The 23,574-nt window shown below is 41.6% G+C and overlaps 1 protein-coding gene across 5 annotated transcripts in view; it reads right to left on the reverse strand.

Moving 5' to 3' along the window:
* The window catches only part of C5H10orf76 (chromosome 5 C10orf76 homolog), a 108,676-nt gene that overhangs the window by 78,379 nt on the left and 6,723 nt on the right, over positions 1–23,574 (reverse strand). For all 5 annotated transcript variants that reach the window (XM_021400553.1, XM_021400551.1, XM_021400554.1 and 2 more), the window contains exons 3-17: positions 23,420–23,476; positions 23,138–23,284; positions 22,118–22,225; positions 21,664–21,756; positions 21,242–21,316; positions 20,461–20,547; positions 15,238–15,294; positions 14,174–14,217; positions 12,402–12,462; positions 11,750–11,796; positions 11,256–11,331; positions 8,386–8,479; positions 5,497–5,598; positions 2,407–2,465; positions 1,018–1,083 (exon numbers count right to left, since the gene is read on the reverse strand). In XM_021400553.1, coding sequence (XP_021256228.1) covers positions 1,018–1,083; positions 2,407–2,465; positions 5,497–5,598; positions 8,386–8,479; positions 11,256–11,331; positions 11,750–11,796; positions 12,402–12,462; positions 14,174–14,217; positions 15,238–15,294; positions 20,461–20,547; positions 21,242–21,316; positions 21,664–21,756; positions 22,118–22,225; positions 23,138–23,284; positions 23,420–23,476 — 1,173 coding nt within the window. The remainder of the gene's footprint in view (positions 1–1,017; positions 1,084–2,406; positions 2,466–5,496; positions 5,599–8,385; positions 8,480–11,255; positions 11,332–11,749; positions 11,797–12,401; positions 12,463–14,173; positions 14,218–15,237; positions 15,295–20,460; positions 20,548–21,241; positions 21,317–21,663; positions 21,757–22,117; positions 22,226–23,137; positions 23,285–23,419; positions 23,477–23,574) is intronic.

The following is a 23,574-nucleotide window of genomic DNA, read 5'->3' on the forward strand; positions in this document are numbered from 1 at the left end:
TGAAGTGACATCCTGTGTATTACTGTATTTTTCATGCAAATACTACCATCAGCACAGAACTCCCTCTGTCTTTTTCTCCAACTGCTCTCTCACTTACATTAGTTCTGAAGACTACAGCCATCACCACAGCTGAAGCGAGATATTGCTTGCTTTTCAGCACGCTGACCACCACGTGTTTGTTACTCTAGGTGTGTAACTACAGGGCACTGTTACATCACAGAACAAAAAAAAAAAATCACACAGCAGTTCCTTTCCCTTGGAAATGTATTGATTTGTTCCTGACCCAGAAGCCTGATCTGCATTCTTAACAGCACATGCAGTATCAAATGGCTTTAGCTTTGATTGTAGTAAACCTGAAAGGCTAACTGAGCAGCAAATTTGCTGTTAAGTGGGAAAGACTAGCATCCTCACAGTATGCTTATTTCTGTCTTGGATTAGTGACACTTTCTAGCACTGTTTGAGTGTCAGATGAGGTGGCAATCACCTGCACCGTAAAACAGAACACATTAAGTCTGGAGAAACACTCAGTTACCCCTAACTACAAGGCTTCACGAGCTAGATGAGGACACTTCCTGCACACATACCCACAAGAAAAAGGTATGGAAAATATATTTTCCTCTTTGAAGGTGAATCCGCCACCCTCAGGAGAAAGCATAAGCCAAATCAGAGAACTCAGTGCAACTCCAACTGCCTCTTAATATATCACATGAGGACTAATGCTCGCTGAAGAACATTGTCACTGATTTCCTCAGAGACCTCATAGTACACAGCTCTTCTCCAGCTACATAGGTCTCTGAACTCACAGCAGTGCAACCAGCTCTTCATCCTTTGAAAGAGTGAGACATTCTGGGAGTGATTTTAAAATCTTCCTCCAACTGCTGCATTTCTGACAGCATTTCCACATGCCTTAGCAATCTAGGTTACATGTACATGACATCGTTTTCAGCATACAGGAACTTGAATCCCGTGTTCTCATCCCAAAGAGAAAAAGCAAAGCATCTGCAGGAAAACACTCACCATCCTGTGCAGGTTTACTCGAAAATTCATGTTGTCATCATGGAGAAAAGCATTAGCATATTGATCCTATGGAAAAGAGAAAAAAATAAAAGGAAGGAGCGATGAATAAAAAACTCTGTCCACTAACTTCTACTTGCCTCTCAAACCACACGTGTTCCAGTGCAGAGCTCCCAATAAGTAGCAATAATGCTAAAAACCACGCCTGTAATCTCTTGTTTCCAGCCATGCCTCCAGTCCCACAAAGGTAAAACCTTCCCGATCTCAATTCCACGCTACATTCTGCACTATTTATTTGTTTTGTTCAAGATCTATTCTCCGTGCTATTTCTCTGCTCATCGAAACTGTGGACTGCACACACTACAGCATCGAGAATTTAACAAGTGCTACATAATGCACACAAGTTGATGTAACTTTGTGGAGAAAGGTTTCTGTTGGTTTTTTTTGGACAGAGCCATCATGCCAGAAGTCACTGCATGCATGTACTAGCAAGTAGGTTGATCACCTGTCCCACCCCTCAGGCAAAACTTGTTTCAAGACCAGCTCTAAATCAAACTGATTACTCTAGGCAACGTACAGCCAGGTTAGGTATTAAATACACCCTCCCCTTAATAGCAAAGCCAAATCATGCCCTCATTACATAGAAATAGCATTTCTTATATTATCTATGCACACGCCTGAAGAAGGCACTTGAGTGCCAGAATCAATTATAAATATCAGAAATGCATATGCCTGCACCCTGAAGAAACACTACTTCAGAATTCTCATGCTGTCTATCAACATTGCTGCTTTTTATTCTTAGCTAAGAATGAAAGGTCTTTACTTGCAAGCAAGCAAAATGCAAATGCCCCACAGACTCAATCACCATTCAGGACAAGCCATTAGCCAAGCCATTATCGTGTATTTCCCATGAGACTGGAGCACCTTCACCAGGACTGCTGACACAGACTGCTGGCATTGTTTTCTTGTCCTACTACCAGCTTTCCTACTATTCTATAACTGCAACACTCTTTCAGACTTCCAAAACCCTTCTCAGGCAGATAGGATTCAGCACTGCCCACGTTTACCATGAGCACCATGAAGATGAAAGACATTCACACATTACTCATCTAAAAGCCTGTAATACCACAAAGTGCTTAACAGCTAAGTGAGATCAGGCTTAGATTCGCTATTTTCTCTCGTTGTCCCTGTGAGTTGGCTAAACCAAATAAGACGATCCAATTTTTAAGTACATTTTAATAGTATTGCATCAGGTTTATCAGTAAAACATTATGCGTCTGTACTAACAACCACTGTAAATCTTCAGCTCCCGGTGAACAGGAGGCAGGGGATGTGCATGCAGACAGGGCCCTGAAACACACCATCTCCTGAAGTGTGTCACAAGAAACCTACCTCTGCTATGCACGTCAGGATAATCAGACACAGCTTGCCACTGTGTAGCCGGTGCTCATCTGCAAAGAAGCAAAAACAATTCATGCGTGAGCCACACAAGCCTGGCAATGCTGAAGAGTGAGAAAGCTTTTGCAACAGGAGAGTTTTAATACTCCTACTTCCTCCATGATAGCTAATAGTGCAGCTGCTTCTCACTGGGCACTCACCCTCCAGCCTGGACACTAAATCCCATGAAGTTTTTCCCACAAAGTGTCTGCCAACAGCCAAGCTTCTGATTTGAATCTCCATCTCCCCTGTAACTACCAGTGAGGCTTCTGTCTCATTTAGTTTTACTTCCACAGATATTCTAAATAGTGGTGTTAATAACTGCCTTCCTGCCACAGTGGAGATGTACTTTTCTCTCTCAAAGATGAAAAGACATCAGTTTTGCTGTAGGTTATGAAACAAGCCAAGTTTTGGTAGAAGCACAGCACAGCATAGCAGAACAAGCATGTCAGGAGTTCATGCCCTGAGTTTTAACCCCACTGCTGAGTGACATGGCCTAGTTTGCCCTACGTAAAGCCATGAATGAATGAAGTCTGCAAAGACTAAGCATTTTAAGCCAAAGGAGTCCCACCCTTGTCATGTCTTGCAACCAGCAGCTGAACTACATTGATTTCATCTTGCTACACTGAGTAAGAGGAGAGGAATTTTGGAATGGAAGAGTTAAAAATCTCTCCTGTGTCCCCCTGCTTCAGCTTAAATGTTTAAGTGAAAGATTTTCTGTCCTAGCAAAGCAGGAAAAATGGCTTCAAAGAACTGTGATACACTGGAGCCTTGTTATTTTCCTGTTGTAAGGCCTCACTGTACATTTCTGTAGGTGCTGCTAACACTTCTCTCTGGGGACCACGCTGTAAAGGCTCCTGTTCCACACTAAGTAGTCTGCCTTCAGCCAACACGCTGTGAAGATCATGCCATTTTCAGCAGTTATGGGGCAACTATACAGGCAGTTACTCTCACAGACGCTCTGTACCTTCACAGCGCTCCTCATTAAAGGAACAAGGCAGACCACCTTCCACAGGGAGATGTATCAGTATGAACCCTATTTTACAGATGGGGAAAAAAATGACACCGAGCTTTTGTTTCTCCCAAGGCAGCTGCCTCTGACTGGCACAAGAGAGAAATCAAGAGGAGGATCTAGCAGAATGCTGCCTATTAAATTATGCTCTCTGGGATAGGACTGGAACAACTGCCTAGTCCTGGAAGTGGAACAAGCCATTCTCCTCTCTGTGTTCCCACCTATCCCAAGACAGAGAAAATTAAAGTTCTTTTTTTTTTTTCCCCCCTTGTTACTATACTGTTGTCAAATGCTTTCTCTGACACAAGAAAAAAAAGTTAGACAGAACGCAATATATCTTTACTAGAATTAATAGGCAGCAGTTTGGAAGGCACGCTTCTTTGTATGATTGATCAGTGGAACTATTGATACATACTGCCATCAGTCACAGAGGCAAGGAGATTGCTTTTCAGCCACACAAATTTCAGATGTTTTACATGCTAGCACCAAGGCAAAGAAAGAAGCATCAAGTTCCATCTCGTACCAGAATAAACTCATCTTTAGTTGGCTTGTTTAGCACAGAACTCCCTCTATCAGATCTGATTCCATCTCAAACTAATCCAGTCTGGCAGTTCCTGAGGACCAATGTGTATTTCCCATATTACAATAACTAGTAAGTGCAGCAGTTAAACTTAAAAACATAAAATTGTTCCACAGACTTGGATCAGCAAAAGAAGCCCTGAAATAATCAAATCAGAATAATTAGAGAGCTGGTACACCCTCCTCATGAGTACAATCTATAAAAAATGACTGAGCAGAGATTGAGGTTGTTTAGTTTAAAGACAAAAGCGAGAGGAAACATGAAAGCAGACTTCAAATACATAACGGTTGTCACAAAGAAGAAAGAAATTATCCGTTCTCAATATCCATCTTGGGGAAGAGAAGTAGTAATTAATTTAAATCACACTAAAGAACTTAGGATGCACATGAAGCTTTTTCACAATAAGGGTAGTTAAACACTTGAATAGATAGCCTAAAAATAATGCTCCTCTATCAGTATCTTATTCAACCTGTTAGCAACAGCTCTCAGAAAAAAATACAGGTAGACCTGATTCTGCCTTGGTTTTGAAGGACGTGCTAGATATTGCCATGAAGTACTTCTTAGTCCTAATTTCAATTATTCACCTTTTCCTCAAGTAGCTTGCATATTGAACAAGTATGTCAGAAACAACTTTCCTGCAAGTTTGTGCACAAGAAAGCTCACCTACACAGTGTGCTCTTCTTTTAAATGTTCATCATGTTCAATAATCAATGTATCACAGCTCTACAGACATCTCTCTATTTTTTTTCAGCTGTTACGTCTAACTTAAAGCAGTGTAAGCTGGCAAAGGGCTGAAATACGGCAAAAAGATCACTTGTTATGTTCACACTGTGGTCCTGCCCTGCAACCACCGGGCACAAGAGGACCCATAGGTACCTGAACACCACCGAGCTTTAACTCCAACAAAATAAATGAGCCCCACTCCAAAGCAATCAGAAGAAACAAAAGGCACAGTATGGGAATGTACCTCATCAAGCAAATTATTGCCAGCACTGTGAAGATCACTGCTGCTGCATCTATAATTAAAGAGCTGTCAGTTTGACCAGCCAGTACCAAAGGACAAAGGCAATATTTCCATCTAACGCTGAGCTTTGCCTCATGTGTCAGGCTAAACATTCTTTAAAATATAGTTATCTAGCACACAATTTCCCCTCTCCAAGGGAGGGTTTGGAATCAGATATGCTCACAACTCCTGCACAGGGAAAGGTTTGGTTATTAGGTACTATTATTATTATTACATTCATCCCATAGTTGACTTCCCCTCTGCCTGTATTCAGTCTCTCCCAGTCTTATATAACAGTTATCTCGCAATAAGAAATCATTTCATTTTCTCAGAAGGTGGAACCTTCAGTCATCTAAAAGGACTGCAGTTGGCTTCTATTTCTGGAGACGTGTTCCTATGTCCTCCTGATTTCAAGAAACACTGCTTGCTACATCAACAGAACTTACTTACCTTTTGTGTCCTGCATCACAATGGAGCTGTATTTCAAGAAGGTTATCAGCAAGTTGCTAGTTTGTACATCAGCATCCAAAGGTAGCTCTGCAGAGCTTATAACTGGAATAAAACAGATAAGACACACTTACCCTCCACAAACACAAAACAGAAGTACACAGAGAACAAAGTCACAGATTCATAAGCCTGGGACAGAATCAACTTATCTATAGGGTCGCCTGAGTTCCTCATCCTGCTACATGATCACCCAGCAAAGATTTTGTCTTGAAGACTGGTACTACTCCAAAGCTCATTTCTCCTGCTCTAAGGGTAGGATGGGGTGCCCTGCAAAGTGATATCATTCTCTGTCCTGCTCTACCCAATTCAGGAAAGATCAACCTGCTATTTTAGCACTCATCAATTTTCCTAACCCAAAGAGCTCAAGATATTCTCATCAATACCTAATTAGGTCCCATATGTAAATGTACATACGAGACGAGGCTTTGATTTAACAGTGCCTTTTACAATTCAAGCTTTAAACCTCGTAACCCTGGAATGAGGTAAGTAGGGTTAGTTACCCCTGGAACCAAAGGCTACACAGGCACAGGAAGATGCAGGGGATGAACCAATAGTAAAATGCAGGATTCTTAGAACTGAGCACCAGGAGACCCACTGCACAGTAAGTAAAGGTTCTTATGGAGCTCAGGATTACACAATTCCCTTGAATACAAAATTGTAGCCCTTGGAAACAACAGGCCAAATAGATCAATGTAACCTTGCTGTTCAAATCACATCAAAGAAATGATAATGGGGCTTTTGGCTTCTGAGGGCTGCACGTCCTCAAGCATGAGCTGTTTCAGTCCATTCAGTCCTGAAACTGCAGTGCTACCGACATGTTGCTGGCATGCCGTTTGTTGGCAAAGACCAAGCAATGATACTGGAACCTCTTTAGCCCCCCATTGCTATGAATAACTCCAAGAATTAACTAAAAGATTGGGGAAAAAAAAAAAGTACATCTCCAGCATGTCCTCCCGGAGCTGTTACAATGAACGCAATGAATGAATATTTAACAACAGTAAGCAAACTGACATTTAGATAGCTATGGTGACAGGCACACTTGATTTACATATTATGGATTAACACTTTCCAGCAAAAAAGTCTCATTTAAAGAAAAGAGGAAATCGCTCTGAAGATCACATCACTGCCTACCCTGGTTCGTGGCACAGACATCACATTTTTTACCCAAATATTCTGAAACTTTAAAAGGCTTTAATTCATATTAAAGGCTAACGACCGTAGAAATTTCAAACCAGAATATGAACCTATTTTTAATCCCAGTCAGCATTAAGAAGTGCTTGAAAATCATAGACGAGTTTCTACACGGCGCTGAAACCTGAAAATAATTCAATCAAGCTTTTATTTTTTCAAATGCATGAAAAAGAAGAAAGCAATCTTTTCATTCCGAAGTCAAAACGTCTCTTACTAACTCTCCGCCACAGGCAGTTTTAAAGCTGAGTTGCAAGACATGAGAAAAGGAGAAAAATTCTGACATACCTTTAAAATAACAGCAGTACCAAAGAAGTACCACTCCAATATAACTAAGCTGAGGTCAACAAAAAAAAAAAATAATAATCACAGGGCAGGGATCAGCAAGGTGACAGCAAATACAAATAAAGAATGCTTCCCAGTGTAATTGCTGCCCACTAAGATCAATTCCCATCCTTAAACTTAGTAACCTTGCATGCAGAAGGAAGCCTCAAGCTCCTTAACATCACTGCCTCTGCTCCAAGCAGGATGGAGCTTTTGTTTTGCTTTTGTTTTTCGGTAATTAAAAAAAAAAAAAAAAAAAGGAGAAAGAATATGAGCAAGCTGTAGATGTGGTTAAGCACAAATTCCTTCAGTGGTATAATACAGCGTGGGTAGGAATACGTTTGCAATGAACATGTTGAACACAAGCCCACAAAATGCCCGTCCCTCTACATTTTTCTGTTACACAAAACGTGCAGCACACGAGCACGGGAGACTTGAGACATAGGGAGCTTTTTAACGGAAGCTTTTGATATCCATGGTAACCAGACAGAATTCATCCACAAGGAGGATCATCCTTAACTAGGATATCAAACGACCTGAATTGCTGATATAACTAAGTAACCCAGGCTGCTTGTTCCCTGAAACATTTCCAAATTGCACTCTATTCAAAGTGACTCTATTCTACTGAATTCTTTCTTCAGAACTATGCCATTAAAGTAGGTGGCAACAGCCGTTTGATTTCTTCTCTTAAACTGGACTGTATCTATCCGTGACAAATAAAAAGGGTTATATTTTCAATTATTTTAAAGTACATTTATTTGGGCACATAACACCTCATTTAGAAGAAAGATCTCAGCACAGGCAGTCATTTACAAACCCTAAGAGACAAAAGGCAACCAGAGGGAGGAATATCTCAACTCCCAGGTTGGATTCAAATCCCAGTTAATTCAAAGCTGGGGACGAGTGCATTAATGGCAAGCAGGAATCCACTGTGATTCTCTGTAAATCTGCTCCAATGACAAATAATCCCAGGCAGAGAACCTGACACTAGAAATACTGAAAAGCAAAAGCCTATGTAGAATAACTAACAGGTTGGGTGTACCTTCATACAGATACTGGGACAACACTGTTTTCAGAAGGAAAATCAGCACGATTTCATTATGAAATACACAAGGCAAAAGAGAAACTACACTAAACATCTTTCAAGCAATTAAATTCATGCCAAATTATATTTCTTGCTGTGTTCAGTAGGGCAGACCTCCCCAGGAAGAGAACACCAGGTTACACCTGCTCCAGACAGACCTCTTTAGATGCTATCTTGAGAAAGTGCTTTGCCAGCTATTTGTTAATCGTTCAGCCCCAGATCATTACATTTCTTACCATCCGAAGAAGGCGGGGTGGTTCCAAGTGGAGTGACAGGCGTTGCTGGAATTGGACTTGTTGGTGCTGTCATCAGCCCCATTTCAGGATGGCTCTAACAGAAAACACAAATCCCAAACATACACAGGTTAATAGCTTCCCTGTGGGTAAGTCACACGGATCACTGATTGTACCGTTCCACGCTCTCACACAACAGACACATCTTCAGTGAAATCTCAGGAAGCTTCAACCTCTCCTTGGAAGATGAAAGTTACACTTTACAGTCAATTGAAACGTAAATCAATTTATTTACTCAGCAAAAACACAAACATATCAACAAGCAGTAGCTGTCCCCAACAGACAGATAACATGCCTTTCCCCAGCACAGAAACCTACACTGCTTATATCTTCTGATCACCCCAAAACCAACCCGAGTGTGCATTTGAAGTCCTCCTCCACAATCCTTTTATTTCTCTTTCTAAAAGCAAATTCTTCCACCCCCTTGCCCTCCACCTGCTCATGTTCAAAGATGATGACAATTTATTTCTTCCCTCTCTCCCTGTAAAGCTCAGACACTGGAGGAAAAGAGTGCATAACATAAAGAACACTACCATTATTGATCCTCTCTGCTTCCATCAGTCAGTTACTCAGCCCATTTCATCTTTGCTAATAGTTGCCTGCCTAATCACTGCTTTGACTTTACTCTTTGTAAGCTCCCAGATCTATCCAAACTGGTGAGATGGCAGGCAATCTGCCATGCTATTTTAAGTCTGCCTGCCAAGCATAGCGTCCATTTCATAGGGCAAGTTTTACATAAATGTATCATCTGCCTTAATATATCATCACAATTTCAGAAAGGAAAGGGATATAGAACTACTGGTTTGACGTTAGTTCTTTATTCGAAGACAGTGCGGAGGCTATCCACTTGTGAGGATCTCATTTTATGAGCAACTACAAATACATGTATTTTATGGGAAGCACAGACATATACTACACTCAAGTTAAGGACAATTTTAAATTATTACATGTACTAACTGAAAAATTGAAATGCAATTTTTCTTTGAAAATCTTACATAAAACAGGTTTGCTTTCATTGATTTTGCTATGATGTTTACCTTCCCTTTCCCAAACATTAACTGTCAGTTAAGAGATAATAGTGCCACCTAGCAGCAAAAACTGAGGACCAACAAGCAGGTAAACATACCAAAACAATTAACACTTCAGGCATCATCACAGCTATACCTCAGCTCTTCCTATGTGCTCTCACAGGAGCAGGCAGCCATTCACACAGCCCCTGTTCCAGCGACGGACACAAACAACAGCTTTCATCAGCTTTCATGAAGTTTCTCAAAAGATAGCATGCCCTACCTTGACCTCTCTTAAATGAGGGATTACAGACAATTCACCCACGAACAACATTAGAACCAAACTTCAATCAAGTTCACTAAACAGTGGCTGCTTCAGCTACCACTTTCACAGATAACTAGTTTATTTTTCCATTATTAATGGAAGAGCTTTTATGCCAGCTGCTCTTTTCCCATTCTCCTCTTATCCCTCTCCTCCCTCAGGGATACTCTGGCCATGCAAAGGCCTGAAATGGTATTGCACAGCTAGAAGCAGAAGTCCCTCGCAGGCAGTTGGAATGAACAACCTGCAAAAAGAAGGGAACTCAGGCAAATTAACCACCCCCAGAACAGAAGCTTTCTTCAGAGGCCGTAGATCTGTCTATCCGTCTTCTGCCAGGAGCTCCCCAGAGGGGAGGGAGCTCCTCCCTCCATCGTGCCATGTGTCTAGCTAGAGGTGTGTTACACAGAGTCACAGAATCGCAGGGGTGGGAAGAGACTTTAAGAGATCATCGAGTTCAACCCCCCGCTACAGCAGGTTCCCCACAATAGGCCGCACAGGTAGGCACCCAGATGGCTCTTGAATATCTCCATAGAGGGAAACTACACAGCCTCTCTGGGAAGCCTGTTCCAGTGCTCCATCAGCCTTACCTTAAAGTTCTTCTGCATGTGCTGCTGCACTCTGATGAGCTAAAGTAGCTGGGGAAAGGCCTTAAGTGTTCTAATATCATTTTTCCCACAGATTACTAGCAGTATTTGCAAAAACCAAAATTACCATACTAAACTGTAATGCCTTCCCAAACTCATCAAGCCATTCCTCCAGCCAGCCACAACACAATCATCAGATGAGACAGACTCAGTATCTATCCCCTGTGGTGACACTCTTTGCAAACTCATATGCTGATTAAAAAGAAAGTGTCCAGAGGTCTGTGTTCAGAGGTATAGAGCAGCCACTGCTTCTCAGAAGGCTGCCATAGCTCTGCTTCTTCACCACAAAAAGCACAAGGAGCAGTGCTCTGTTCTGACAGCAGTCATTGATTAGTTTCTAAGTGAAGGATACCTACACAAACAACAACATGTGGTATGTGCACATCCAGACAGAACAATTCATCCAATTTGGAGCTGGATCAGCTTCTTTCCCTCTTCTCTAATTTATCATGGGTGTGAATTGTTCCGATAGCTGCAGCACTCTTACTGCTATAGTCAATTCACTGCATCCTCCTGACAGCAGTGTCATAGAAACACAGAAAGAACTCCACACAGCCCTTCCATTCAGTGGGAAAAATGGCTCCTAGCATGAGCTGTGCCCTCAAAACTTTAAGCATTTTCTGTCAAGGCACAAAGCATTTCCTAGAAGTAAAATAAACCCAGTCCCTGGTTTGCTTTTCATCTTTTGCACCCAGCTACATCTGTGACAAGCATTGGAGGGGGGTGGGGGAGGAAATAAAAAAAGAAAACCTTATCTTTTCACCAATTCAATTTCTGACTTTTTAATTTCAAAAGACATCTACTATAAAGAAAAATGCAAACATAATACTGATAACTCACTTGTGCCAGAACTGTAATGAAGTTCCGGTTTAAGTGGACAGCTTCATAGAGGGCCAGAAGGATTGCTTCATTAGTTCTGTGGAAAGGACACAGACAAGAGCACAGTTAATTAAGGGCTACCACCAGATGAGAATCCTGAGAGTAAAGCTTCTGAAAGAATATTTTTCCCAACCAATTTAAACTCTGCCCCTGCAATCCACTTTTTTCATTAGTAGTAGTACTGAGCAGTCCACAAAAACATCTATTTTTAGATTTCAACTATAGTCACTGCTCTCCTCCAGCAGAATGTCTCCATTGTTACTCACTCTCAAGCAATGTTTTCCTCTTTAAAGCCCTTTCTTTTCAGGGTACAGATTTCCACAGACACAACAGACCCTTGTATTTACCACTTGCCCCCCTTTTTTAAACATTAAAACAGTTCCATGATGAAGGAGATCATGCTGACCAGAGCAGTGAATTGTCACTCATGCTGCAAATAATATCTGTACACTTACTGAACTGATATCTTCTCGTCAGCATCTGCTATGAACATGCTGCCCACCTATGGAAAGAAAAAGTATTGCAAAGGAGGAATTTTTGAAAGCTATTGAACAACAAGAGATGTGGATTTAACTAAATCAGAAGTGCTCTGGCAGATGTGTTCTCATCTATGGCATAAACGCAACTTACTTTCCAAAACCAGTGAAATACAATTGGGAAAATTCCACAAAAGACAGAACAGGATGAACATACACAAACACATGGTTGGTTCTTCTGTAACTGACCAATGCTTAATCTGTCAAGTCACAGAAAAAAAAATGTTGTGTATTTTAAATCCCAACCTTGATTAGTCTGTAGTTCTATAAGAGGACAACAAGGATCACTTCCTGTCTGTGTGCCCCAAAGCAGTAGCAGTTTTACCCACATCACTCCTGACAGTTAGCTGTCAACACTGAACTACCCTTATTTTTGAAAGCGCTTTCCCGTCCAGACAGCAATATGCTCCTCAGAATACAGTTACTTCAGTTGTATTTGGTTTAGACCATATCAATGCATCCCTCCTCCAGAAACACATTCTAAGCTGAGTTTTCAGAAACTCTCACCCACCTGCTGAACTTCCAGGAAGTCCCTATTTTAAGAACAGAACAACATCGTATCCTTGCTTACCATATTAGTTAGGGCTGAGAAGAAACCACTCTGGTGCTCCTCTTCTTTATCTTTGTATTGCCTGAACAAAAAGGAATCAGGATGAAGCTTCAAGCTTAGAAAGGTAACTACAGTTATCATCTCTAAATGCCCACAATACAGCTTTATCTGAGCAGGATGCAGGAGGGAGAAAGTTCCAACATTCAGAATTCCTTTCTAAGAATCCACAAAAAGAGGAGCAGAAGGGATTAAAATATCTGTAAACTGTTTAGAAATAAAGTGAGGGTGCTGGAAGATGCGACTCTGAACAATGTCTGTGCTGTCATACAGGATACATCCAGCCTGGACTAACACTAAGGGTGTACCAAGCGACATGAGAAATTTTGTCTTGAACTAACCACACAGTATACTATGAATCACACGAACACAGCCTGTAACTACAGGGTACTTTCACTTCAATTATCATCAGCTACAGAGTAAACCACACTTGATCACCATGGCCAGGAGAACCCAGGAAGACCACTAGCCTGGTTCATGGCCCAATCCTGCCCAATCCCATATTCCTCTCCCCAGAAGATGACAGGTTGGAAGGTGGTTCAACGAACTGCCCTGCTGACAGCTGTCCATTCCTACCTGTCTTACTTCCAGGGCAAATTAGAAAGCACGAGGATGTTCTGGAACAGTCTAGTAAACGTGACAACATAAGCAAGCATCAGAACCATCGTGAACATAGACGTGGTCCAGAGACATGACAGCAGTCATAAGCCTTGGCAGGAGGCCCTTGACTAGGACTAGATTTGGAACAAGAAGTCAACAAGTATGTTGGGTACCTCAAATTTAAGCTCATTGCTTCACGTGACATTGACATGGTCTAGCAGAGCTCACATGGCCATTTATTCTGTCTTTCATAAAGGAATCTAATTACACATTCCGCATCACGCAAAAAAACAATTCTAAAATTCCAGGAAGGGGAAAGAAAGATAAGCAAAACAAACCACAGCCCAAGACAACTTTTGTCAGAATTAAGGAAGGTGAGTGGGTGGGTTTTTTTAATTTAGTCTATGTTAAATATATTTGTTGACTTGCATCATCTTGCAGGTATATCTGTAACAGTGGACATTCAAAAGGAATTAAAACATTTTCCCGGATACTTTTAGAATCCTTCTGCCCCCCCCCCCCCCCCCCCCCCCCCAAAAAAAAATCAGGTTACTTAAGTAACATTGCTGTGGGTTGCCAAATTTTCTGAAGAGCTTTTTCCTTAGGAAAACTTAGTTATTTTGTTTTGTTACTTATTAGCAGACATTGGGAACATGCCATCCCTCCTGCTGGCTTTCTGGCTCTTCTCTCAGGAGTTACTGCTGTCCACTGTTTGCAAGAGCACACACCTCCTGACCACCTCTGATCTGGCATATGAACAGCCCTGGATACATTTGTTTGGAGATCAGGTTTCAGTTAAACAAGAGAAGGACCCAGCAAATCATTTACGTTTTCCCCCCAGAGGTAAGATTTTACACAAAGTTCATACAGAGGTAAAATCCATGACGGTAAAAACATAAAATAGAAATCTTCCCCTTCAGCAAGATCCCTCCTGAAGCACATCAGCACAGCTGGTTAAGATGCATTTATACTTGCAGTGACAACAACTGAGCAGAAGTGCCTCAAAGCATAAAACTATTCCCTGCCCTTCCAGCTGCATCAGGACTGTTAAGAGACAAACAAGCTAACTCAAAAAAGTTTGCTGAAATGGAATGCAACCAACATGAATTTGAAAACAAGAGACACTCATGTTTTACCTGTTGTACTCTGATAAAGCCTGGGCAATTACAAGTCCCATTCCCTGCAAGGAGAGTTTAAAAACAGTTTATGTTACAAATTGTAAGGCAGGAAAACAAACGCTGAACACACGTAGCACCCCTGCCCCCAACATATGATACTAAGAATTTCCCCTGCAGCAGTTTGAATTAATAAGATACACTTATACAACAAAGGCACAATCTAAACAAACAAGGCACCAAAATTTAAAGTTGAATATCTATTTACGTAAGTTCAGAGGGGAAAGTTAATTCACCTTGGGCCACCAGACATACCTTACTCACTCAAGAAAACTCAACAAAGTGGCAACAACTCCAGAAGGAAGCTGGTGTTAGAGGAAAGATAGCCAAAGGTTCAAAACAAAGGCCATAAACACTAATGACCTTGTCATTTCTTGTAAACAGCCTCCATCACTCCCCAGTTACTGGCCATCCTTCTCTGACAAATTTTTTTATTTTAAATTAAAAAAAAAATTAAGTTTAAATTAACTCAAAATAGTTGTTCTCATCCTTTAGTTAGCACGGAGTTTGCTTTTGCTTCATGACTAAAGGAAAGTTTTCAAGACCACATCTCTCCTAGCTAGTAGTGCACCGACACTTTGCATCAAGGCTTAAATACAGAACTTAGGCAGCATCTACAATGTAAAGTACGACTGGGGACTCTTGATTTGGGTTCCAATGAGCTACAGTAAATGAGTTGTGGACTAGTAAAAATTGAGTAACACAGCACTCCAGAGCAGACGTCCTTTGGCAAAAGCCATCTTTGGTAAGCAGCAGCAAGGAACATACAGGCATTTGACAAATGTCCAATAGTCCAACCTTAGCATGTTCTCCGCTACCTAGTTTTTTAACCACCCCAATCACGATCAAACTGTCCAAATCTGGAGTTACCTAACATACTACAGGGGTGCAGTTAGGGCCCACTACAGATAGACGGAACCCACTACACTGGAGTTCTTTGCAGCAGCACTGCTCCCAGACCCTCTTTGCACCAGACACCAAGATTGCATCCCCACGAGCACCAAGTAATTAAGTCAAATACTCACGTTGAGCGTGGCCTCATCATCTACAATAGAGAGCTTCACAATGTAAGGATTCACTGACTACTCAGCAGCATGGGAAAAGAAAGAAAGCAAAGTGGTTTTAAGTTCAGCCTTCACAGAAAAAGAAACCACCGCTATTATCTTTCAAAGGTTACCCACCCACCAGGGAAGAATTTCCCTCCCTTCTCACAAAGCAGAACGCACACAAAGCACCAGCAGTCACATTGCATGGGATGGCCGCTATGCTCGGGACACTTTCTCTTTACCTGCTCAGCCAGACAGGCTGTTGATTTCACTGAGAAGAGATGGAGTCTACGCTCGCTGGACTGCCATCCCTGGAAGTGGAACAGCTGTCCTGACAGCCTGTTATCAGTGACACGCACACGCAGCAGGCACAAGCAATGAAGCTGGGACTCAACATCACTATTCTGATATCTCTCTCTGCAACACCTCACAAAGATCGCTTAAAGAAAGGAGGACTCAGGAAGGCATGACAACATTACAGACTCGTCTGCTGCAGGGTTAGAGCTCAACACTTAACAGCTTATACCACTGAGAGCCAGAAGTCTCTGGAGAATATAAATTCCTTGAACTAAGCTGAACAAAGCACACAGGCTCCATCTATAAAGATAAGGCTTAATAATTTAGGGAGCATTTTAGATTAGCAATGTACATTTGTTTTTCTTCGTGTCAGTGCAAAGTTAACAACGTTGACTTGGAAGTAGGACAGAGAAGAAAAGATTCTGTCTGTGCAGTAAGTCCAAAGCAGATGGGATGAGCAAAGCACAAAGCATGCATCAGATAGAGCCTTACAAGTTATGCAGTTATCTGACTGTTAAGCTCAAGGCTTAACAGCAGGCTAAAAATCAGGCTGATCAGAAAACAACACACTCACAATTATTCTGTGCTTTGGGAGAATCAGATTTTCTCTTTGGTCCAGGGAAGAAACTGATCAGAACATCTCAAAGCTCAATCAGTCTGTCACAGCCTGCACTATCTGCTGCCTGAGAAAATGACACAAAACTCACACAGAACCCATCTGCGCACCAAGCACGCGAAGACATTTCCTAGGAGCCTCTCCTCCAGCCTCTATCGACTAACAATATATGCTTCTTTCTGTGCAACCATGACCTTCTGCCATTTAGTCTGTGTCAATAAAGCAGAAGCAAAATTCAAAATGTTGTAGTTAAAATATAGCTTCAAATTCATTCTTTCAAATGTCTCTTATTTTTGGTACTTTTGATCATGATGTTGTTCTCATTATACCATGAAGAGAAACTCAGGCCAAGCCTCTCCATCCCACAGCTCACACAGAAGATCGGTCAACCCGTGATTCGTGACCAATAAAGGCGATGACGTTTTTCCAGACAACAGACAGCAGATCTGTGGTGGATTAGGGGCAATGGGGTTATCCAAATCCCCAGATAAGCAAACTGGGAGATACTGCACTGACCAATGCAAACAGGCCGCCCTGAGGCCTCAACATAGATTCCATACCATCACAGAATGTATATGTACAGATATGTACAACCTACGAGTTGTACATGCACCCCTAAGTCCCCTCCATATTCCTTGCCTGCTTCCTATCCTGTTATCTCAGTTTCCTTAGCATTCTTCTCACTGGGAACTACTGCAAAACGTCTGGAAGTCTAAATTTCACCTGCCAATCACCAACGCATGGAAACACACAACAGGCTTGAAGAAGGGCTGATAAGCACCTTGAAAACTCAAGAGCGTGTCAATGAAGGGGTGACACAAACTTAGAACCAGCTTCTGCCTCCAACTGCCTCCAGAAAGAAAACAAAAATATGATCCTCATCTTTTCAGAGAACACGCTGCCATCAGAGAGTAAATACTATTGCATTAAGGTCTTCTCCTCAGTGATAAGGTACAGACACAAACTCCTGGAACCCAGGAATACTCAATATGTCCTCTCTGAGCTACCCACCATTAGATACCAACAAGCTCAAAGAAATGAAGGTGGAAGCTGGAGGAGGTGATTACCCAGTAATTTCCAAAAGATAAGCCAGTTAAAACCAGATCAGAAACACAATTGCCAAGCAAGGCATGCCATACAAAGCGAGAGCTACGTGAAGAAGCACGCAGATGTGGCAGAGGGAGCTTGATATCTCCTGAAACTCTTATGTATCTCAAGCTGTGGCACAACCCCATGGGAAGCAAATTTTTGGTAAGAAAATAAAGCAGAAAAAAAAAAAAAATCAAACTACCCATATATAATCCCTAGTTAGATGCTTAACTTTTTTTCATGTCTGTAACACAAATGAAGGCCAGAGTCCACTTGATTATCCCTCGCAGGATTTTCCCCCTGAACATTCATTAGGGATGATTCAGCAGCTTTGCTGCCAGCGCTGATGAGGCCATCTCCTCTGCAGGCAAAGCATCTTGCAGGGAATTGGAGCTTGAAAAATGACTCCTTTCGTTAAAGAGATACATTTAAAATCATTCAAGTTCTGAGAGGACTCTTTTTTTTTTAAAAAAAAAAATAATTTCATGACTCTATTACTTTTAAGTCTCTTCAGCAACTGCTGGGGACTATATCAAGGCAACTAAACATGAAGGGCTGTCTGATACTCTATATGCAGACAGATAAGTACATAAAGAAAAAAAAAGAAAAAACCAAAACCCATGTTTTCAATCATTTCTTTCAGTTCTGTCTACTGAGGGACACGATAAGCAATTCTACTGGGTTGAACATGAGGCAAAGAACTTTGCACCTAGATACTATCTACAAATCTATCTACTTAGAAGTCTACTTAAAAGTCACTGCTTGAATTCAAGTTGCTGTTCTAGCAGCCATCCCTTACAATGTTGAGAAAAGACACAGTGAATACTTTGTGTTGCAGTGTTTGCTCTGCTTGGCATCCTTTTGAGCAGTTAGCTTCACCGTTTCCCGAAGTAGTCAACTATTTAATTCTCCTTTTATGTTTCTCTCACATAGCATCAAGGTAGAAATATTTTCTCTGAAATCAGGACTAGGATTATTAAACCAAAAAAATACAGCTGAGGAGTAAGCATAGCAATAGTCGTAACAAATTTTGAGAATGATTAGGTTTCAGATCAGTGACATCTTGTTAAAAGTTCCATGTAAAGATACAAAATTTTTAATTCTAGAACTGAAGTTACTGAGCAAATCAAGATGACAGCTACACTGGTAATGAGGACATGGAAAGATATTCCCCAGGCAATTGGAAGGGAAACCAGAAAATTCACATCCTAAAAATATGAAAGAACACATTCATACAAAACACTCCAGTATTCCCACTAAAGACAAGCACAAAATCACAAACAACTAATGAATTTCCAGCCTAATTAGATTTGCTTAAGCAGCTGGAACAACAATCTAGCATCAACAAAGTCCAGAACAACAACAAAAAAAACCCATCCATAGCAGCACAGTTAACTAAAAAGAGAACCCCAAAGGATTCGAGGCACAAAAACACGCTACAATACACTGACAACCAGCAACATGACCTTAGGGGGCAAAGAGTAGAGAATCAAAGATGGCTACTCCACTTCATGGCAGTTATGATGGTATTATTACAGGCATTGCTTGTGGTGTGTGACACTTCTAATAGGTGGTGTCAGGCAACTGTCACACAAAACCCTTAGCTGAGTTGGTTTCAACCTTATCAGATAAAATACTCAAGCTGATTTTTTCCCCTCACTCCACATCTGTCTTAGGTTGGGTTGGTCTGTTGTCATTTTGGTTTCTTTTGTAAACATCAGCACAAACCATGAGTTGCTTTGGTTGTCCATTTTGAAGTCATCTAGAACAATGTTTCAGCAGCAATGGGCCCCAATTTTACGCACCTCAAAAAGGTTACTGTAAAGAGCAGAGGACAACTCTTTCTTACTCACAGCACTCTGCCTTACTAAGGACACAAACTATGGCACACAGGGAACGTCTCGGGGATGGGACTAGACAGGTCTACCTGTTTTGACCTGAATGCATAAATGAATATGCTATCATTAATGAGGAAAGAAGCTACTTTGCTCAGAGGACACAATTTAACTAGGTAAGACCTTGGGTAGATGTAGCAACCCAACTTTCAATTCAGTTTTCCAGCTGCAGTGAGAGCCCTGGTCTTCCCACTCTGTCCTCATCAGTAACTCTACCCACCAGATTCTTCTCATGGCCCTATACCAAAACCAAACTGCATGCTCCTGCTCCATGCAACCATGGCACAGATTGAACAGCCTGTAGTTCTGGATTCAGACAACATCCATAGGAATGGGAAATTAACAGGAATTGCCTTGTCACTGAGCATACTCTCTGCCTTTACCTTTTCTTTATGTCTACTCATAATTCAAAGCAAGCTCAATTACAAAATCACACAGGTTCCCCCTCCCAGTTTCTCAACCGAGGGGAGGATATTCCAGAACTTCTCCAGATTTTCTACCTGTCATCTACTCAGCGTAAAATACTGCTAATTGTGAGGGGTATGGTAAGGAATAAATGAAGACTGATCATTCAAACAACACTCCTCCTGCAAAGGAAAGCAAACCCTAACCTGGTGTTTTTTGACATTTGAAACATTTCTTTTTCAAGGTGACAAGCAGAGCAAAAAAAAAAAGGGGGGGGGGATGTTAGAATATGTCACAAAGTAACACAACCAGTTTATAAAAATAAGGATGAACAAAGCTTCTCAGAGAAGCATCAGGCAAAGGAGAAGTCAGATTTCTCCTGGAAACGCTACTGCTCTGATGTTTCAGTTCATTCTTTAGTCACATCTTCAGCACGTCTTCTGGGGATCTACATTCTCTCAGTCTGCTAGTCAGGTTCTGAATCACAAATTCAGTCTGAAGCCCAAGGTGACTGACAACTAATTTTACTTTGGAGATTATATATAAGCAGTGACACACATCAAGAGGCAAGCACGCAAGGTCTGCACAACACAAACTCTTACAAGGGGACCTTCCCTAAAATACTTTCAAAAAGGAAATGAGCATCTCCTAGGCAGTTTCTCATCCATGCACAAAACAATCTGTACATTAGATACATTGAATCCTACACATACATCGGAGACAGATACGGTTAGCATAATAGGACTGCCTTGCAAAGTTTCTGTAGTTGTGTGTTGATACATTGATAAAAGCTACAGTCTGTACTGCTAAAAACTGTACTGTAGGCCTTCTTAATAACCCAGAGGCCAGTATAAAACAACAGAGACGAGAGATATTTCTGTTACCCGGTAGAATACTTACTTCATACTTCCTGTAGTTGACCAGCAAAGCAAGCAGGACAACAGCATCATAGCCGTGTTCCCTGCGACTAAGTGGGCTGGACAGAATCTGAAATAAAGAAAGACTTGCATTATTCTTTTCAGGCCCGCTTCAGGAAGCTTGCAGGACTCTGGGAACACACATGGCAGTAAAATGCATGTACAAGAGCAAAATATATCCTAACTGAAAGAGATATTTATGACTTAGGGAGTGTCAGTGCTTCCAAGAAATGTTGCACAGAGAGAAACTCGCTTGTCACAGGCAGAATGTATACAGGCCTTCTGGGCATAAAAAGCAAATATATTTCTCAACATCACTGGACATCTCAGGGCATCAATGACATTTTCTGTTTCCCCAAATTGAGCTTCACTTGTAAAAAGTATAATTTATCACAGAACAGAAAAAAAACTCCATACATCCAGACTGCCTTTTGAATCAAGTTCATCCAGTAAAGGAAGCCTCTGTGAAATTAGCCCATAAATCCATTCAGCTTCTAAGGACAGATATCTGAAGTGAAAACACCTTAAATACTCAGCGGTGACTAAGAACAGCAGACTGAAGCAAAGAGTCATAATTAAATAAATAAATAGAATCTAGTTCATTTAATCTAATTATTTTTTTTTACCTATTTGCTGTGCTACGAATGAAAGCACCACACAGTGCCAGTTACTTACGCTGCACTGAAAAGGCTGAAAAGCAAACATAAGACTGAAAAGGAATACATGGAAAAAGAACCCTTGCAGCAGATGGAAAAAAAACTTACCTGTAATATAGCTTCAAATATGCTGTTAATCATCACGTACTCCAGGATGGTGTTCTGGCTTATGTTATCTGTCACCTAAGTACAAACACAAGTTAAAATCTCACCCGAAGCCTCTCATGATGCTCTAGCTGCCTCTGGCAGACAGCAGAAACAGCAGAGTTACACTACCAGATTGACACATTTATTCAGAATCTCTCACTTAGTCAGCAAGTCAAGGGTGTGCCAAGCACTACAGCCAGACACAAAGGGAAACCTGCCCCGTCTTCTACCCCTGCCATCTCTGGCAAAAAACACAACCCATGGACCGAGCTCCCCACTTCCTCTGCAGATTGATGCAAGACAGCTGCATGACAGCACTATCAGCAACTGAAAACGTCTGCTGCGCTGGAGGCAGAGGGTGAAAAAGCAGAGCCTAGATTTACCGTCACCAAGCAGAGAAGTAGCTTCAGACACAAGCTCTTTAGGCTTTCAGAACCTTCTGCACAGAGGAGCGAGTCCAAGCTCTCCATCAGATTCTAAAAGAAAACAGTCATACAATTTCAAACTAATATTTAATACTACTTAAAACATTTCTTATAAATTTGAGATTCAAGAGTAGCAACACAAAGTCATGTTATTCCAAAATCAGCAATTGAGCTACGTCCTGGTTTAAGCTGGGACATAGCAGCTATGTACTGCAGACTATATTAACACCATTGCTTCTCACTTCTGATTTATGTCAACTACATTTCTTGACTGCAGGCATAACATCACAATCATTTCTCCAAGTTCTGCCTAGATGCATGGGAGGTTTTTGTATACACACCTGTCTACAAAACACTGCCCCTGCAACACGGCTGCTGTGCAGACCGTTTCTCTACATAGGCAAGGCCTCACCTTCATACAAAGCTCCGCCTTATCAAATCCCACGAGCATGTTGATGATGTCAAACCCAGAAGTAGATTTGTTCTTCTGATGGACACCCCGAATCAATGCACACAAAGTCTGCAAAGGTAAAATTCATAGGACAAGATGTAAGGCAACACCTACAACTCCACAACAAAACCTGCCCTAGAGACCTTTCAGAGCGTTAGCAAAACACAGATATTTATACAAATAGCATCAGCCTAGAAGGGGCTGTATTTGCTATGTATCCTCTACCTCTGTTGTTTCTAAGGAATATTCACTGGATTCTGAGAAATCAGAAAAGAAAACAAATAGAGAAGAATCTATTTGTCCACATTTTTCCTGTCCAATGCCTCTTACAGACTTCCCAAATCCGAAATTTATATTCTGCACTCCTACAGTTGAGAGAAGCTGGGATAAGTGTGTTCACCAAACTGTCAAGAGTCAGCTTGGGAACTAATAACAGCAAATGTCAAGACTGAAGACGACAGTCTTCCATTCAGGGCAAGCGCTGGCAAGGAACAGCAGCTTCTAGTTCTGGGTAATGATTCTTCACAGCTTCCAACTAGGAAGCGTCCAGCAGGGACAGTCCCCTATGTAAATTTGACATCAAATTCTCCACTGCTTTATTTTATTTTTGGCCCACAAGGAAACTTAAAAAGGAGGGCAAAATGGAGGAAAAAGGAGAAGACAGACAAAGCTACACAAAGTATTCTTCAGCCCCCAAACTGACAGCTTGTACTGAGAACAAGCCCCTCCTGCCCCCTCCATTGCCATCTATTTCATTCTGCAACACCAGATCCTATTGAATTTTGGAACAAGCTATTGTTCCTCAAACACTAAGAGACTATGAGAACGTGTAACCTCTGTCAACCAGGAGTTGCAACTGCTCTGTAGACGTCATTTCTCTTCACAGCTAAAGTAGTATGAACAAGATGCTTGACACAAGAGGCAAACATATTGCCTCATCAGAAGCAGGAGAGAGCATTTCCCATCTCTCAGCTATGGTACCTGTAGCGCATTGACCACTCTGATTGGGTGCTCCTCACCCAGTGCCTGGATGCAGTGCTGAAACAAGCAGTTGATGTTATCTTTTATCTTCATCAACTCTTCCCCATCCAGAGCCTCCAGCTTGCCTTCTAGATATTCCAGGTTGACCTGTCAGGTTAAGGAGCAGATCATGCATGTTACACAACTGCTGACACCTTAGCAAAGCAAGTCTTTGCACTGACAGTCTGCTATCTCATAGGCAGAACAGCAGCAGCAAATCAGAGGACGTTCAGTTCCTGTTACCTTCATGAGAAACAGCTCCTCCCAGAACCTAGGGTTGCTTTTACTGGGGTCCTCTGTCTGAAGGAGAAAAGAACAGCCAATGAGAGCAAACAAAAACAAATCATTCAGGCAGAATTTGAACAAAATCACTATCACAAGTAGGTCAGAGCCACTGG

The sequence above is a fragment of the Numida meleagris genome, chromosome 5 (genome assembly GCF_002078875.1).
Source record: "Numida meleagris isolate 19003 breed g44 Domestic line chromosome 5, NumMel1.0, whole genome shotgun sequence".
Classification (NCBI taxonomy): domain Eukaryota; kingdom Metazoa; phylum Chordata; class Aves; order Galliformes; family Numididae; genus Numida; species Numida meleagris.